This window comes from Vulpes vulpes, chromosome 10 (genome assembly GCF_048418805.1).
Source record: "Vulpes vulpes isolate BD-2025 chromosome 10, VulVul3, whole genome shotgun sequence".
In the NCBI taxonomy this organism is placed as follows: domain Eukaryota; kingdom Metazoa; phylum Chordata; class Mammalia; order Carnivora; family Canidae; genus Vulpes; species Vulpes vulpes.
Genome location: NC_132789.1, coordinates 73,251,987 through 73,271,522, shown reverse-complemented (window position 1 = coordinate 73,271,522; position 19,536 = coordinate 73,251,987). Strand labels below are relative to the sequence as shown.

The following is a 19,536-nucleotide window of genomic DNA, read 5'->3' as shown; positions in this document are numbered from 1 at the left end:
TAGAAAAAAAAGAGGAATAGAATATAAACAAAAACCAAAACCAGATTTAAACACAACCATATCAACAGTCACACTGGATGTAAATGATCTAAACACTCCAATTAAAGGCATAGGTTATCAAATTGGATAACATTTTTTAAAAGATGCAACTGAGGAAATTCACTTTTTTTTTTTTTTTAAGTAGGCTCCATGCTGGGAGCATGGGGTTTGAGCTCAGGACCCTGAGATCAAGACCTGAGCTAAAATCAAGGTTTGGGTACTTAACTGACTGAGCCACCCAGGTGCCCCAAGAAATTAACTTTAAATATAAAGACATAACTGGGGTGGGGTGCCTGGGTGGGTCAGTCGGTTAAGTGTCCAACTCTTGATTTCAGCTCAGATCTTGATCTCAGGGTTGTGAGATCAAGCCTACACTGGGCTCCACACTTAGTAGGGAGTCTTCTTGAGATTCTCTCCTCTTCCCTCTGCCCCTCCCACTGCTATAAATAAATAAATAAATTAGTTAATTAATTAAATACAAAAGCATAATTAAGTTAAAAGTAAAAGAATGGGAGGCACCTGGGTGATTCAGTGGTTGAGCATCTGCCTTTGGTTCAGGTCGTGATCCTGGAGTTTTGGGATCAAGTTCCCCATCAGGCTTCCCACAGGGAGCCTGCTTTTCCCTCTAACTGTGTCTCTGCCTCTCTTTGTGTCTCTTATGAATAAATACAATTTTAAAAAATCTTAAAAAAATAAAATAAATTTAAAAATAAAAGTAAAAGAATAGAAAAAGACATACCATGCTAACACTAATAAAAGAAAGCTTTTGGTAGTGGCTACATTATTGTTAGAAAAAGTAGATTTCAGATCAAAGCGTATTACCAGAGATAAAGAGGGACATTTCATATTGATAAAGGAGCTAACTTATCAAGAGAATATAACAATCCTAAATGTTTGTGGACCTAATAGCAAGGCTTCAGAATACATGAAGAAGAAACAAGATGAGTTGAAAAAAATATAGTTGGGAGTTTTCCAGGTCTTTTTCTCTATAATTGGTAAAACAAGTAGAGAAAATCAGTAAGGATACAGAAGATTTGATTAATACTGTCAACCAACTTAACCCAATTAATTAACATTTATATAATAGTTTACCAAATACAGTAGCATACACAATCCTTTCAAGGGCACAAGGACCATTTATCAAGATAGACCATAAAACAAATACTGATAAGTATAAAAGAATCAAATCATACAAAGTATGTTCTCTGATCACAAAAGCATTAAATTAGAAATCAATAACAGGAGGTATCAGGGAAATCTACAAATATTTAGAAATTGGATAACATACTTTTGAATAATTCATGGGTCAAAAAGGAAATGAAAAGGGAAATTAGAAAGGATTTTGATCTGAAAACACAACATATCAAAATTTATTGGATACAACTGAAGAAGTATTTGGTGGGGAGGGGAAGGCCTCAAATCAATGATCTACAGTTCTATTTTAAGAAACTAGTAAAAGAAAAAAACTAGTAAAAGAAGAGAAAATTAAACGCCAAGTAAGTAAAAGAGTAATAGAAGTAAAAGCAAAAATGAAATAGAAAAACACGAGAAAAAATCATTGAAAGTAAAATGCTTTTTTGAGAACATGAAGATTCAAGAATTTAAAAAACCCATTAAAGAACCATTGCAGTTATGATCCTAAAGTTTCCAGTTTTAGTAAATAAGAAAACTAGACCAGAAACCATCCAAAAGACCTAATATTTCTATGTGTTTGGGTGCTTAATCATGCCTGTCTGAACCATTTTCTTAAGAATATGAAAGATCTTGAGTGCTCTTGAAGAAAAGGAAACCATAAAACCATTTGAAATGTATTACATATTTTTACATAGGTATTTATACATATATGTGTGTGTTCATATACTTTTCATCAGGAGTGCAGAACTTGTGGTAAGAACATTTTACTTTTTTTATTCTTCCAAATCCTTTTTTTTTTTTTAAGATTTTATTTATTTATTCATGAGAGACACACACACACACACACACACACAGAGGCAGAGACAGAGGCAGAGGCAAAAGCAGGCTCCATGCAGGGAGCCCAATGTGAGACTCGATCCTGGGTCTCCAGGATCACATCCTGGGCCAAAGGCAGATGCTCAACCGCTGAGCCACCCAGGCATCCGTATTCTTCTAAATCCTGTTCCCTATTTCATTTCTCCTTTTTAAAAATACTATTTGGAAAAATAGTTCATTCACTTATTCATTCAATGTAATCATGAAATGCTATAATATGCCAGAGACTGTGGGACATGCTGGGGAACACAGCTGTTAGCCAGACCAACAAGATTCCTGCCCATTGAGCAGAGTCTATTATGCGATACCGACAAGTAAATACGCAATAACGTTTACTAATGTGAAAGTGCTATCATGGAAAGACAAATGCCAACAGAATCCACAAGATGGGTAATCAACTTGGATCTGAAATATTCCTCAAGCTAGTAGCTAAAAAGAATTTTTAAAAATGTGATAACTAAGTTTCTTGAGTTATTGTGATCTAATAACATGGGTGATAAAATTTTAGTTATGGAGCAATATTTAGGGTATGAGTTTGATACTAACAGAATCCCTTGACTATTATGTATCTAATATTTACTCTACTTCTTATTCTGTCCATATCGTGTTAATACTCTGTTGAAAGTTTCATCTCAGAGTAAAAATAAGTCATATGGAATACTATTTTAACTAATTTTCAGTATTAGTGAGCGTCAGAAAAGAAAACATATAGGTAATTCTAACCTGTTCGCAACTTTTTAAGGATCTCTCTATTAGACTTGGGCATAAGAAATGGCATAACCTAAGGTAAAAATCCAGATCCTTAGGAAAGTTTGAGGGATTCCAGGCTTAGAAAGTGTGGCAAGACCAGAGAAATGGGAAGATTCTACAGATTAGGTAGGAAAGGGCCTATGATTCATTCAGAAGCTCAGCTGTGTTTTTAAATTATGGATTTCATTGAAACCACTGATTTCACTTTTGGAAATATATCTTCAGGATATTATGATAAACTTCTGCGTTTTAGTTATATAATTGTTCACTGGAATTGGTTATATTGAAAAGTTGGAGACAATCTAGATGCCTAACAACAGCAGCCTGGTTAAATAAATTGTATCATATCACACAATGGATTTCTAAACAGATTTTTACATTATGTAGGAGCGTTTCTCAAACTTTATTGTGCGTCAGAATCATCTGGAAGGCTTGTTGAAACCCAGACTGCTGGGCCCCACCTCCAGAGCTTCTGATCATTCAGCCTGGTATAGGGCTCAAGAATTTGCATTTCTGGGGCACCTGGGTGGCTCAGTCGGTTGAGCACCTGACTCTTGGTTTTGGACCAGGTTACGATCTCATGGTAGTGGGGCTGAGTTCCATATCAGGCTCTGTGCTTGGCACAGAGTGTGCTTCAGATTCTCTCTCCCTCCTCCTCTCCCTCCTGGTCTCTCTCTCTCTCTCAATAAATAAATAAATAAATAGAATTTACTCTTCTAACTAGTTCCCAGTTTGATGCTGATGTTCTTGGTTTGAGGGCCACACTTTGAGAACCACTGATGTAGAGATATTTTTATTGAGTTGGAAAAAATTCACACAGTATTTTTAAGTTGAAACAAAGCTGTCTACATTATATTCTATATGTATATATACAGAAGTTTAGGTGGGAAAATATTGTGGAGTTGGTGTTATTTCTGCCTGTCTTGGGGAACTCATTGTAGATACTTAGTGTCCCCTACATTCTGAGTGACAGATTTCTCTGTAGTGAGAGTATTAATCACTGAAACATAATCAACTTTCTTAATTTGTTTTTTTTTAAACAACTTTATTTTTTTAATTTATTTATGATAGGCACACAGTGAGAGAGAGAGGCAGAGACACAGGCATAGGGAGAAGCAGGCTCAATGCACCGGCAGCCCGACGTGGGATTCGATCCCGGGTCTCCAGGATCGTGCCCTGGGCCAAAGGCAGGCGCCAAACCGCTGCACCACCCAGGGATCCCAACTTTCTTAATTTGAAAAATAAGGTCAGGAAGTCCTGGCCAATAGCACTAACAAGCTGGAAACATCAAAACAGGCTTGATCTTAGTTCCGCTCTGGCTTTCTAACTATGTCTTGTCAGGAGCATATCTTCAGAGGCAGCCCTCAACAGAGGAACAGTGATGGGCTCATAGATACATCCTGCTCCTGATGGGTACAAAAACAGAAGTGGCTGATAGGATAGGAGGACTTCTACACTGTTTCTTACTTCATTTTAGTAGTGGCATGCAGGCTTCTTCTGGAGATGTTTGAAGAAAAACTGGGTGGGACCCAAAGGGCGACCTGCCAGAAGTTTGAAGCATCTGGATTGGCGCACTCTTTGTTTCCTGACGAAGGGTAGATCCATTTCCCAGAGTATCAGATTAAGGCGTCTCCTTTCTGGAAAAAAGATTTCATGGTTTAAATTCCCGTTCACTTTTGTGTCTGTGGCACTTTGCTGTCTCCTTTCCAGCATGCAGCCTCAGGGGTCATGATGTCCCTTCCCTGCTGATATCCGTGTGCCAACTGTGGTGTCATGCACACTGAGCACAGAGCCGCCATTCAGCTTCCACAGTCTGGGTTCAGGAAGCAAGAGACCTTCTAAGTTCCTACAAACCTTGATGGGTCTTCCTCCAGCCTTGCATGTGCTAAGCAATTCTCATGGGGAAGGGACTATATGAGGGGGTGAGGAGAGGGAACTAAGGTAAATGTCAAGGGTAAATATGTGATAGGAACAGAGAGAGCAAATAGTTGCTACCAATGTTGAGGAAAAGGAAGGGTGGGCTGCAATTTAGAGAAGTATGCTATAAGCTTTTTGGTGGAACACTTAAACTTGGTTATCACTGTGGCCTTTTCCATGCCCTTGCATTACTCTGGTTGATAATCCAGGAGGGAGCCACATTATTGGTTTTATTTAGAGTTCTTCACTGATGTATAACAGAGTGCCAGTATTTGGGGTATCATGAAAAATAAGCCCCATTTAAAACTCACAGTGGATTCAGTGTTTTTTATTTGTTTAATGATTCAAATGTAAAATTACGCTGGGATATAGGCTTTCATTAAAAGAGATATTACTTCTAGACACTGGGTGTTACATGCCACTGATGAATCACTGAACTCTACCTCTGAAACTAATAATACACTATAGGTTCATTAATTGAGTTTAAGTAAAATACTTTTCTTTTAAAAAATTAAAAAGTGGGACTCCTGGGTAGCTCAGTGGTTGAGTGTCTGCCTTGGGCTCAGGGCGTGATCCCGGGGTCCTGGGATCAAGTCCCACATCAGGCTCCCTGCAGGGAGCCTGCTTCTCTGTCCGCCTGTGTCTCTGCCTCTCTCTGTGTCTCAAAAATAAATAAAAAAGTAAAAAGTGAAAGAGATAGTACCTCTATATTGACTTTCAAGTAGGTGACATATTATTTGTTGGAAAATTTTATTCCTTATGTTGTTTTCTCCCACTTTACGTGTGAATAAATCGGGCAGAATATTGTTAAAGCTTTGGGTACAACTTTTTTCAAGTTTTGCAAGTTCAAAAATAGCTAGAAATGCAGAAACTGATTAATAATTCAGTTATTTATAACTGTTTTTATAATACAGGTTCCTACCTCTTCCCTCCTAGTGCTATAATTTGAATTCAGTGTCTGAATCCCTTTAAGACCTTGAATGCCAAGAACAATGTTATAATCAATCAATTCCTTTACCAAATGCTATAATCAATCAATTCATGTTATAACCAATTCATTTACCAAAAATTTATTGACTATTGACTGTGTGCCAGGCACTGTCCTGGGATTAGTGATTACCCTAAAGAAGTTTACTTTCTAGACTGCGAAGATGGTAAATCATTAGAGCTACCACTACAGTATGTCAATTGGGAATAAGCACTAAGAACAAAAATGAGGCAAGGCTGTTATAAGGACTTTGTATTTTATTTTGAGAGAAATGGGAGGTATTTGGGTGGGGACAGAGAATCACTCCAGCTGCTAGATGGAGAGTATCCATTGAATTATCACCCCCTCCCCCAAAGTCATATTTCATTTAGGACAGTTCCACACCTGGAGATGTGATACTGCACACTTGATTCTTGCATTTTCATACTTTTAATGCAAAAATCAATTTCTAAAATTAATTTTTCTATCCAAAGTTTACCTTAAGGAATTTTTTTCCTGGAAAACTACTATTAGATACATTCTCTCAAAATGGAAGTTTATTCAAAGCCTACTTTTAAATAATTAATTTATTTTTAAACCACTTGGCTATCAAAATATTTCCAAATAGAGTTTTAAAATATCTTTTAAAAATCAAGAGATACCTTAGAATTTTTCAGGGGAGCTTTGTCTCTTATTATATAAATTAACAAGATTGTTTGAGGTTTTGTTTGGTTTTTTTTTTTTTAATCTTCATTATATGGTATAACTTAGTGTTGGCCTCCTTATAATACTGGTTTATTTTATGAGATAGCTTGGAATCCCTTTTTTATAATCATTGGTTTCCACTGGCAGTGATTTCCTCTCCCACCAGCCTCTACTCCCTCAAAGTTAACAGATCCATTAGACATGTTTTTGTACCACTCCACTCCTGGGCTCCTTTTATTACTCCCATATAATGTATAGGTACATGGACATGCCCAAAGTCCATCCCTTCTGAATCTTCCTCCCTCTGGTTTCCTCCTCAGAACTAGAGTTTTCAATTGCCTTTCGAGTCTATCTATAACACACATGTTGAAAAACGGTTTTATTACTTATACTTCACATTTAACCAAAGTACTGTTAACTAACTTGATCAGCCATTTTACTCTCTATATTGGGATTTAAGGGACTTTTAACTAATTTCAGAAATCAAATCCACCCTGGAAGGACTGTACATTTACTACTAGCGAGAATCTTCCAAAAATGTGTCAGAAGCTTGGAAGCTTTCTCCAGGAAAGGAGAATCAAAGGTATTTGTAGCAACAGAGGCTCCAATTAATAATTGATAGTCTTCGAAAGGGTCACACCTCATTTGGAAATAGAAGTACCTAGATCTTGGTTTTGCAGTCACTTCCTAATTGGTCCTCCTGCCTCTATTCTTCAGCCTTCATAATCCATTCTCCTCACAGAAGCAAGAGTTATCTTTTTAAAAAATGTAAATAAAAAAATGTAAATCAGATAGTATCACTTGGCTGCATATGACCTTCCTACTACAGTTAGAATAACTACCATGGCCTTTAAAGGACTCTCTGTCATCTGTCATGTACTGGCTCCATCCTCTTCTCTAAAAACTTCCCTTGTTTCCTGGACTTCAGTCACACTGGCCTTGTTGTTCTTTTAAAAAGCCAGGCTTGATTCAGCATCAAGGCCTTTAAACTTGCTGTTCCTTCTGCCCAGAATGCTCTTCCCAGTCTTTGCATGGCTGCCTTCATCTCAAGAGTCAGGACTCTGCTGTTTCCTCAGTTTATCCTTCTGCATCGAATAAGCAGCACACCTGTGTGATCAAGGTCTAAAAGCCTCTTACCTTATCACTTGCAGATGACAAAAGATATAAATCAAAGCAAGACTACATAGGGCAAATGAATGGGGGTTTGTATGTAGCCCTATATACTCATGGTATTTTTTTTCCTTTATAGGTTATTTTCAGAGCTTTGTCACCACCATACGATGCAGAGAACCCTTACAGTGCCAAGGTGCAGGAGCAGCTGAAAATCACCAACCTCCGTGTACAGCTGTTGAAACGACAGTCTTGTCCGTGTCAGAGAAACGACCTGACCGCAAAGCCCCAACATTTTACACATTATGCAATTTATGATTTCATTGTCAAGGGCAGCTGCTTCTGTAACGGCCATGCTGATCAATGCATACCTGTTGATGGCTTCAGACCTGTCAAGGCCCCAGGAGCATTCCACGTGGTATGTAAAACAATTCCTCACCTATGAGAAACAAACCGTGAGTTACTTTAAGCTTTGGGCATTGGTAATCTAAGTTCCTTTAGGGCTGGTCTATGCTCTTATAATGCTTCCTGTTTCTTCCTCTGTAGATTCACTCCTCCGACTCCATACTCATCCTATACAGTGCCATTTAACTTGTTTTTTAATCTTCAATTTTAGAATTATAAATAGTCAAGCATGATAGCCAGATTCCTTGGGACACGTCCATGCCAATTTTTAGTACCTTGACCTTCAGATATGAAGTGTAAGGTGAGCAGCAGGAGAGGTTGGCATAATCATATTAGTGGCATTATCACACAGGAGCCAGCTTTTACAGTCAATGGGGACCATTGTTGAGTAGATTTTAAAGTGGAAAAAACAAGAACCTCAGTTTAATGCCTAGTATATTTTGCTGTCCAGCAAAATAGAAAGATAATGATTCTCCTCTGTGAGGAGTGGACTGACCCCCTCTTACCCTCAGCCATACTTAAACTCTCTTTCCTCTGGGTTCACACATCTCCTCGTGCTTTCCTCTGAACTTTTACTATTCTGCATCTCCTGAGAGATCACAAACTTCTGAGGACAGGGACTACATAATCTTTGTATCCTCAGGACAGTGTGTTACCTGAGCCAGGACTAGTGTTTGGTAAGGTGTTGGACTGAATGATAGCAACAGAGGAATAGAAAAATGATGAAAAATTACTGTCATTGTCCTCACATCACCTTCTTCCAAAAAAAAAAGAAAGAAAGAAGAAAGAAAGAAAGAAAGAAAGAAAGAAAGAAAGAAAGAAAGAAAAAAAAAAAGGACACAAAGTGGCTCAGACAGCAAGTTCCTTATTGGGACGCACCCAGAACAATGGCTAGGGATGAGGCAAAGAGAAGGCAAATAGGAGAGCACTCCAATTTTTAAATGTTATACTTTGCTCTGATACTTCTGATCAAAGCAAAAAATAAATAAAAATGTAAAGACTTCCAATTATCCTTGCTTCATTTTCTAGCGAGTAGACTACTACATTTGTCTTTTCTCCCAGCCCTAATAGAGGACAGGGACATAAGGGACTGTGAACCAGTTAGCTAGCAGGACAGTTTGTATTTACAGGGCTAAGTCTCTGGGGTGCAGGACAGCTTTGGGGTAACTAAAATGACTAGGGCAGTGGCCAGTGTTTCAAAAACAGAAAAACAATGCTATTGCTCTAGAAGCAAAGCTGAGGCTCCAAAGTTAGAGAAAATGCAGCACTCACCCAACAAACACAGACTAGTTTGCAGACACTAATGCATCTTTGAGCTAACATTGCTACAAATAAGGATGGAATAATTTGTAATACCTAAGTTAATGGGATTCGGTTAATACTCAAATAGAAAATAATGCATTCATTCTAGAGATGTGTCTATCTACAAGATTGTAAACTAGAAAGTTTGTGTGAGGTAGAATGCCAATATTTCAGTGAACAGGAGAGTGAAAGGAGAGCACGCAGGCTGCAATGGACTGACTGTTTGTGTCCCTCCAAAATTCGTATGTTGAAAACCTAATCCCAATGTGATGGGGTGTGGAGGTGGGGCCATTGGGAGGTAATTAGGTCATGAGAGTAGAGCCCTCATGAATGGGATTAGTGGCCTTCAGAGACCAGAGAGCTAGCTAGCTCTCTTTCTGCTGCGTGAGGATACAATGAGCAGGCTGCAGTCTGTGATCCAGAAGAGGGTCTTTGCGAGAACCCAACCCTGCTGGCACCCTGACCTTAGACTTCCAGTCTCCAGAACTGTGAGAAATAAATTTCTTCTGTTCATGAGCCACAAGATGTTCAGGGTATAAAACCTGGAAAAGTGCAAGCTGAAGACCAACTGCTCTGGCCACATGGGCCACCTGAACACTGTGGCTGTCTCTCCAGATGACTTCCTCTGTGCTTCTGGAGGCAAGGGTGGCCAGGCCATGCTGTGGGACCTCAACCAAGGCAAGTACCTTCATACACCCATACACCCAACATACCCAATGTTGGGGACATTGTCAATGCTCTGGGATTTGGCCCCCACCACCACCAGCTCTGTGCTGCCACGGGCCACAGCATCAAGATCTGGGACCTGAAGGGCAAGATCATTGTAGATGAGCTGAAACAAGAAGTTATCAGGAGCAGCAGCAAGTCAGAGCTGCCCCAGTGCACCCCTCTGGCCTAGTCTGCTAATGACCAGGCTGTTTGTTGACTACACAAACAACCTGGTATAGATGTGGCAGGTGACCATCAGCATCCCTTAGAAATATATGCCAGAGCTTTAGAAATTAAAAAATGGCCTTCTGACTTAAAAGATTTCTTTATTAAAAAATTCAAAAAAAAAATTCCATAAGGGATAAATACACAGAGTTGCCAGAAACTTTTGCAAAAGTCTTAAGATATAACTATTCTATACAGTCTTCTGCAAGCAAGAAAACCGTCAGCCTGACCTCGTTGTGGGCACCTGTAGCCCTCTACTCCATTCTGGCACTACAGACTGAACCTCTTCTTCCACCTTGGCATTGTGGCACTCCAGCAGGGTCCTATCCAAAATCACCATCACCTTCCGCCCCAACCTCACCACTTGGCCTCTGCAAGAGTCAGCCCCTGATGAGCCCACATGGAGATGTGGCCCCCAGATCCCATTCTGGGAGTCACAAAAGCCTATGAGACATCAGCAGTAAAAAAAGAAGACTCTGGTAGAGGGTGCCAACCAGTATAATGGGAAGCCTTACATCCTTCTCGTGTCTGAAAGGCAGAAACCCGGATTGCTGCAAAAAATTTGGATAAAGAATATCTGCCCATTGCAGGACTGGCTGAATTTTGCAAGGCATCTATAGAACTAACCCTGAGTGAGAATAGCAAATTGTTGAAAATTGGCCAGTACGTCACTGTGCAGACCATTTCTGGAACTGAGGCCTTAGAGATCAGAGCTAGTTTTCTGTAAAGATTTTTAAATTTCAGCCAAGATGTTTTTCCGTACAAACCATCAGACACATTGGCATGCAGCTACAAGGTTATAAATACTATGACCCCAAGACTTGGGCCTTTGACTTCATAGGCATTAGCAAGGACATTTCAAAAATGCCAGACTAAAGTGTTATTTTGCACACGTCTGCCCGCAATCGCATGGGAGTGGACCCTCATCCTGAGTAATAGAAGGAAACAGCAAGAGCAATGAAAAAAAAGAATCTCTCTACATTCTTTGACATGGCCTACCAAGGCTTTGCCAGTAGTGATGGTAACAAAGATGCCTGGGCTGTGCACCACTTCACTGAAGAGGGCATTAATGTTTGTCTCTGCCAATCCTATACCAAGAACATGGGCTTCTATGGTAAGCAAATGGGAGGCTTCCCTGTGGTCTGCAAAGATGCTGATGAAGCCAGAGGGGTGGAGTCACAATTGAAGACCTTGATCCATCCTGTGTATTCCAGCCCTCCTCTCAGTGGAGCACAGGTTGCCTTGACCATTCTGACCAGCCTGGATTTTCAAAAACAATGGTTGCAGGAAGTGCAAGTCATGGCCAACTGCATCATTAGCATGCAGAATCAGCTGGTCTCCCACCTCAAAAAGAAAGACTTCTCCCACAATGGGCCATCCCTGACCAGACTGGCATATTTTGTTTCACAGAGCTAAAGTCTGAACAGGTGGAGCAGCTGACCAAGAAGTTCTCCATCTACATGACAGAGGTCAGCTACATCTCTATGGCAAGAGTCATCTTAGACAACTGGGCTGGCTATCTTGCTCATGACATTTACTAGATCACCAAGTGATTTCCCTGATGAGAGGGAACAGAAGCAACTGTCTTGTCTTCAGCCTCTGAACTTGTGAGATTCACAGGATGAGGGAGGGTGGAGGTGATGAGTGGATCATTTCTTTCAACCACAGTGATTAAATACGTTTCTCAGAAAAGAACATGTAATTAAATGGGACAGAGGAATCTGTAGCTGGTGTCTGAAACTATGTGGCTTGAAACCAAACTCTCCCCCATCTTTTTATACATAACTTTTCTGAAATAGTCACCATCTACAAGGAAGTCATCTCCTTATGAAACCCTTTAATCATGCCATTGCAGTACTGCAGAAGTTTTATGAAGCACCTTATGATGTTGACAGTTCCTCTGTGGACCCAGCGTAAGACATAGCCCTTGTGAGAGGCTTTGTGAGAGACCTAGTCCTAACATTAATGGTCAGCCTGTTTGCCTGTGATTGAGCAATCTTATCAACAGACCATATTAACTGAAATCCAGGGTGTTTTATGAAAACCAGGGTCTGCTGCCACTGCATCAAGGAAAATAAAAGATGCTGTTTCCTGTCTTGTTCAAGAAGAAGAGAAAGAAGTTTCTCTTTCATAATGCCTCCAGGCATTTTAATGCTCCTCTCTTTTCCCTTATCCCTGCTGCTCTTTTCCTGAGACATGAAGATCTATGGCTAGCTTCAATTTTCAACTTGTACTACTGCTTGATTGGCCATCTACCCCATCTCCTCAGGATTTATTTATCTGAAGAATGAAGGACAACATAATTTGCTATTCATCCCATAACCTCATCTTTCTCAGCAAAGAATAGTGAGAGTAGGCAACTACACCTTATTTCAGCATCTTTTTGGGGGATAATTTAAATATCTCCTGCTGGGTTGTCCTCTCTGCCCAGTGGGACCTCATCCTTCCATTCAGTGTGGTTGGGCAGTCTCTCATCTCACATCATGAGTCAGGCAATGCAGGGTTATACCAGGAAAGAGGATATTCTTGACCTCGGTCTTAACCTTTGTGTGTTGCCAGCTGGGCTCAGGCTTCATCTTCTGGAAAGATAACAACCATCTGCTCTAGTCATGTAGATTTATTGCAGCCTGGGTTCTCTGTTATAATAAAGTTACTGTTGGACCTCACTCCCTGCCCCCCAAAAGAAAACTGTTAGCCTATAGAAAAGAGCTGGTTAACCAAGTGAAGGGGATTATTTAGTAAGTGTTTTTTCATTTTTTAAAAACTTTGTTGGGCAGCCTGGGTGGCTCAGTGGTTTAGTGCCACCTTCAGCCCAGGGCTTGATCCTGGAGACCTGGGATCGAGTCCCACATCAGGCTCCCTGCATGGAGCCTGCTTCTTCCTCTGCCTGTGTCTCTACCTCTCTCTCTTTGTGTGTCTCTCTCATGAATAAATTCTCATATGTGTGTGTCTCTCATCCAATTCTCATATGGATTTCAGCAGCAGTGGTGGTAGCCCCTAGTATTATAACTACAGTATGTGCCAAAACTAGGCAAGACTAAGTGAAACTTAGAGCCATGGCAGGGTAAGGGATAAGAAACAGGCTAAGTGGTTAACGGTATTTTGGCTTCCAGGAATCCAGTCCAATGAATATTCTTGTCGTCTTTACTCTCTTAAAATATTTTTTTTAATTTTTATTTATTTATGATAGGCACACAGTGAGAGAGAGAGAGAGAGGGGCAGAGACACAGGCAGAGGGAGAAGCAGGCTCCATGCACCGGGAGCCCGACGTGGGATTCGATCCCGGGTCTCCAGGATCGCGCCCCGGGCCAAAGGCAGGCGCCAAACCACTGCGCCACCCAGGGATCCCTATTTTTTGTTTTTTAAGCCATAAGTAATTGGACCAGCAGAGGTTTATGGTTGGAAACGGGAATAGTTCTAGGTTCAGATTTTTCCATCCCTAAGCTTAAGTGTATTTTACTTTTATGTGTTTTTTTCTGGATTATAAAGAGCTGATATTAAATTCAGGCATGGTTGCCTTTTATAAATGTGATGTTCCTATTCCCATACTTGCTCAGGTGAGCAAACTGCACATTAAGAGCATAGTCTTTTGGCTAATTACTAACATGGCCATATGGTCAATTGTCCTGCTACATTTGTACGAACACTATTCATTTTACATATGCTGTTATAAATTACGGGATTTGTAAACTGTGCCTGCACAATGGAAGGTTGCCTCTTGAGAAATGCTATTCTTTTACTAGTCAACTTGTGATAGGCATGTGTATATAAATCTAACTACCTTTAGCACAGCTTTTATTTATAGGAGTCATTCTCAGTGTGGTCCTGAACCAGCAGCACCAGCATTACCTGGGAACTTGTTAGAATTACTTCTCAGGCCCTACCCCAGACCTGCTGAATCAGAACCTCTAGAGATGGGGCCCAGGTGATTTCAGTGCTTGCTAAAGTTTGAGCACTGCTGCTTTATAGACTATGCCCATTCATCTACAGCTCATATTGTTGTCAGGATGAGTGATTAATTAACGAAGTCTGATTCTGTGGGCTAGAATTTTTAATGGCTGATAATAGATAATTAATGGAAATGACACACTGTTTCTCAGGCTATCTAAGATTTTAGGGTCAATTCTTTCTATGGGAGAGGGGAGCAGAAAAAGGCACAAAGTGGTGGTACAAGCTAGCAGTTTAAATTACCTTGAAACACTCCTCCTGTGTCTTCTCCATGCTTCCTTCTTCATGCTTCCCCCTCTTCCCAGGACCTTCCATTTATTCTTTACCATTTCCATTTTCCCTCATCTGTTCATTTTACCGGAAGGCAGAACAGTGCAGTGATTAAGACCCTAGCTTTGGAATCAGATCTGGATTTGATTCACTACGGCATTTGCTAAGCTACTCAGTCTCACTGAACCTCAGTTTCCCAAGAAAATAAGATCTACTTGATATAGTTACTGTGAGGATTTGAGTTATGATAGCCAGTGCCTGGCATATAGTAGCCACTATTGACGTTACTGTTACTATATTACATGACCTCAGCCACTTCTACTACTTCTCCCACATATACTTCTTCCCCAATAACAACAAAAATAAATTATAGCTGATGTGCTGTTTGACATGTTTACAAGGATAGGGGTTTTTTTTTTTTTTTTTTTTTTTTTTTTAATATTTTTTTTTAATTTTTTTTTTATTTATTTATGATAGTCACAGAGAGAGAGAGAGAGAGGCAGAGACACAGGCGGAGGGAGAAGCAGGCTCCATGCACCGGGAGCCTGATGTGGGATTCGATCCCGGGTCTCCAGGATTGCGACCTGGGCCAAAGGCAGGCGCCAAACCACTGCGCCACCCAGGGATCCCCAAGGATAGGGGTTTTGTGACAAGGAAAACTGTACTTTGACTCCAGCCTACTGGGATCCCAGACATTATGTGAAAAGGACATCTTAAGCTTTTTCTCTTTGCAGCTGGAGAGGACTATGCAGTTCTCCTTTTTCCTAGCAGCTGGTGATTTTACAGCTGTTGGATGATGGATGGTAATGAGAAGGCACATGGAACATTTCATTGTTTTACTAACATATCACCCATTGGATAACACGGAAGCCTTAGGATACCATGAAGAATTGTTTAGATGAAAAAAAAAAAAGAATTGTTTAGATGCCTTGTGCTAGGGTATTATACTATATGTTGGCAAATCAAACTCCAATTAAAAAAATATACAAAAATAAATAAATAGATAAAAAAGATGCCTTGTACTATACTTGTTAAGGTGGATTTTTCTTTTTCTAATCAGAAACTCATTATATAAAAGAGGATCAATATTTTAACAGGAGTATTCTAAATCTAATAGTAAAACATTGAAACCATATGTAGAGCCAGAAAATGGGATTTGTGGAAAATGTTACTTAGCTACCTAGCTGTGTAAGGCAAGTTTTAGAATTATTCATATAGTTTCATTACAAAAGATTTTCTCATCTGAATCTGAATACATTTAATCATACATTTATGTTTGCATATCTCATATATCAAGTTTTATATGGTCAGAATAGATTTAAGACCACATTTTTCATCTTCTTTAAAATTTTTTTTTTCAAGGCCAAAAGGTCTAATTAGAAAGCTCTTGACAATTCAGGATATTAAGGAAAAGAACAAGGGCTTAAAGACAATTAATAAGGGCAGAAGCAATCCCAATCATTTGTCACATTAGGCTCTGGAGGGAAGAGTAATCCTATCACCAAAATGGTGCACAGTGTTGTCTTCCAAATATTAATAAACTGTTAAGCCAACCAATTTGATACAGTTAGTGTGAAATTATCCTTAATCCATTTCAAGGGCTTGACTTTCTAATTTCATTTTCCTGTGTGTTACTATGTTATAGCTTTGCCATTAGTCCCTTGGCAATGAGTAACCACAGATGCCATCGAAGGTGTACAGAATGTTGATTATACTTCATTTAAATACCTTGTGTTTTCTAGAAGGGCAAGCCAGTAATGTTCATGGCTGGAAATTGTTAGTGTTTTGACTATAAAACTTCCCAATGAATCTAGCCTTATTTTCTCTTGAGACAATAAGATATACCTTCTCTTACTGGCAAAAGTTGCCTGAGATTATTCTTTTCTATTTGATGACCAGGAAACCAGAAGACTTCAGAATTGGACGCATTACAAAACAATTTTTCATTAATAAAGGAATTACGTATGGGGTTTCTTTCAGAGGTTCCCCTAGAGCATTTAAATATTTATTTGTAGGCCTTTGACTATTTCACAGAAAGGTTAAATGAAACAACTGAAAGCTAAATTGTTGGTGTCAGAGCTGACATTTCTGAAAGTGAAATATTAGCCAATAGAAAAGTAAAGTTGGTTCTCCAAAATATCATATATGTTCATTCAACTTTTCATGAACATGCTTTGCAGAAAGTGAAACATCTATATTTAGGTCAAAATTAGAGCAATGACAAGATACAAAAATAAGTCTCTTTAACAAGGTCGAGCTGCTAGCTTTAATTTGGAGAGAAATTTACTCTTCAGATATTCAAGGCATATTCTACTTTGAAAATTTTTCTTATGAATATTGCCCTTTCAGTGTAGCATTTTTATATCCATCCCACAGATAGCAGGGAGATCTCTGGGTCTGCAAGGCCTAGTCTTGCAGTTTCACTGCTAATATAATGGCGGGGAGGTGCGGGGGGAGAGATACATGGAAAGAGAAAAGCTGAGGTTACAGATAGATATCTCACTTCTGGTTCACAACCCCAGGACTCCTTTCTCTGTGGTATTTCATTTGTGTCTTGCCAATTTTGTAAGAGCTGGAAATGTACTTCAATTTGTCCTAAAACAATTACATTCAGGAGAAGATAAAATGTAATTTAAATCCTTATTCATTCTTACAAGAATTTTTAGTCACCAGACACATAAGGTTAAAATACACACACACACACACACACACACACACACACACACACAATATCACAATCATTCCATAATAGAGAGATAATTCACAGCTATTTCAAATCGGAAAACTAGGTCTGTTAATTTTGACACTCGAAACCTTAACACTATAATTGAAATTACAGTTGTATTATATCTTAGCAATGCAAATATCTTAGTGGAATAAAATAGTACATGTGTGGGGAGATGGAAAGACTATATTGTATTTATTAGCTCATAATAAGATTTTTTTTAGCCATATGGAATTCTGATGTCTTTTAGCTCTTTTCTCTAGCGCTAGACAGAAATAAAAAACAGAGAAAATTTTCGTTTCAAAAACTAAAATGTATATTTAGCCTTAAAAGAGCTTGCAAATTAGAAATGGAAAAATGATTACATTTGTTCCACTATTAAATATTTTATATATAATATGAACAACTGTGAAGCTTATAAGAGTAAACACTGATCAGGTGTCCTTTGCCTTTTAGTTTTGCATCTCTGAGGGTACCACTAACAGACATGCAATTTAGCTAGCTCAGTCAGCTCTCAGAATTCCTGAAGGGCAGAGGTTTCTTTGTTTCCCAGATAAGGCACTGGTAGGCATTAAAATTAAAGAGAAAGTGGAATCCTAGTATTTCCATAGTTTAGAATGCTGAGAAGAGGCTAAAGATTGTAGTTGTTTGTAGCATATATATCTTACAATTTTTCTTTGAAATTTAATTCAATTCTCATGTGTAAAGAAAAGGGAACTTAACTCTGGGATTACACAGGAGTAGTAGAGCAGTGAAGAGACTTGTGTTCCAAACTGTGCCACCTAATCTTGCTAACATAAAGGCAAGGGATTATAACCTATTTTATCAAACAATTAGGTCATTAGTGACCTTGAAAACAGAACTCCAGTCATTCTTCAGGCCTCCCACAGTCCCCTGTACTGTTCGTGATTAAAACACTTACCTTACCATATTGTAATTATTTTCTTACATATCCATCTTTCTCTATCTGCTAAACTACTTGTTTCTTTCATGGCCAATACTGGAACATTCACAGTGTCTAACATAATAAGTTCAAAAAGTTTTGGGTCGATAGATGAACTAAATTGATGGCATTTTAAAAGAGATTCATCTCAGTAATGTCAATAATATTAATAATAATGACTGTTCTTGATTGTGTCACTTTTCGACACACATTCTTTCTTTTAATCCTCAAACAAACCATGGAGCTGTTATTATTACCTTATGGTATAGGTAGGACATTGTGTCCTGTTACTAAGGAACTTCTCCAAGATTATTGAGAGCAGGGATCTAATTCCAAAATTTATTCTCTTTATATCACATTTACACCATAATGCTAAGGAAAAATCTCAGAACTCTTCAGTAGAGTTTCATCTATATTAAACTGCTTATTTTTTTCACTGTGATGATTATTGTGGTCTTTTTAAAGCAATAAGATAAAGACTTTTTAGCATCATCTTGAGGAAAGGAAATCCTTTCAAACAAGCTCTGAAAGTAAATATAATTATACAAATACTATGAGTGTCAGGGGGATTACTGCACTTTTGATCCACAGTCACATTTCTTCAGAGAATAAATTATCTTCAGTATTTTTCTTTAATTATTTATTTCTTAAAATTGAGGCAAAGGAGAAAACATAACACATAGTGAGATCATTTCTGATATTGCCATTATTTTTCTTAAAATTTTTTCAGAATATAGATGACATAAAATGTTTTGGGGGACTGTTTTTTATTGAAGTTCATTTACCAACGTTTAGTATAACACCCAGTGCACATCCCATCATATACGCTCCTCAGTGTTCATCATTTAGTCATCCCATCCCCCCGCCCGCCTCCCCTTCCACTACCCCTTGTTTCCCAGAGTTAGGAGTCTTTCATGTTTTGTCACGCTCCCTAATTTCTGTGGGACTTTTTAAATGTGATTTTCTTGGTGGCACAGAAAAAAATTATAATAGAAATTCATATCTCTATCTATATTGAATTTTATTCTTTTAAAATTTTGGTGGGGTTATATTGAATTCTAATTTTAAAATTCCATTCTAACCTTAATTTACTTTTTTTTTCTTAATATAAAAATCTTTAATTTTTAATTTTTCAATCATAAAACATTGGTTAAAATTAATACAGCAACCAAAATATTTACAAAGTGACTAATATGTCACTAAGTTAACCTGCTACATTTAGTTGCTAAAGAAACTGATGTCATGAAGGACCTGTGAATCTGTCCACTGTTCCTCTGGTTCTTCAGATTACAATGGGATTGAGATGGCTTTGCCAGGAAATTAAACTGTTATCATTCAATACATTGGAAGCAAGATCCTACTCTCTGTGTGTTAGATATTAGATAATTATAATGTTTAAAATGTTTATATCAGTCTAACACAGTAATACCTGCTCGAATGGAATGCTCAGAGACCAAAGAGTTTCTGCAGCATGAAAGTGTCTTATAACAGTTTTAAAATAAGATTTCAACA

The 19,536-nt window shown here is 38.6% G+C and overlaps 1 protein-coding gene and 1 pseudogene across 4 annotated transcripts in view; both read left to right on the top strand.

Moving 5' to 3' along the window:
* Nucleotides 1–19,536, top strand: part of NTN4 (netrin 4) — a 121,315-nt gene that overhangs the window by 33,137 nt on the left and 68,642 nt on the right. For all 4 annotated transcript variants that reach the window (XM_026013059.2, XM_026013057.2, XM_026013056.2 and 1 more), the window contains exon 3: nucleotides 7,638–7,916. In XM_026013059.2, the coding sequence (XP_025868844.2) occupies nucleotides 7,638–7,916 (279 nt within the window). The remainder of the gene's footprint in view (nucleotides 1–7,637; nucleotides 7,917–19,536) is intronic.
* On the top strand, nucleotides 10,420–11,691 carry LOC112930682 (aspartate aminotransferase, mitochondrial pseudogene; annotated as a pseudogene).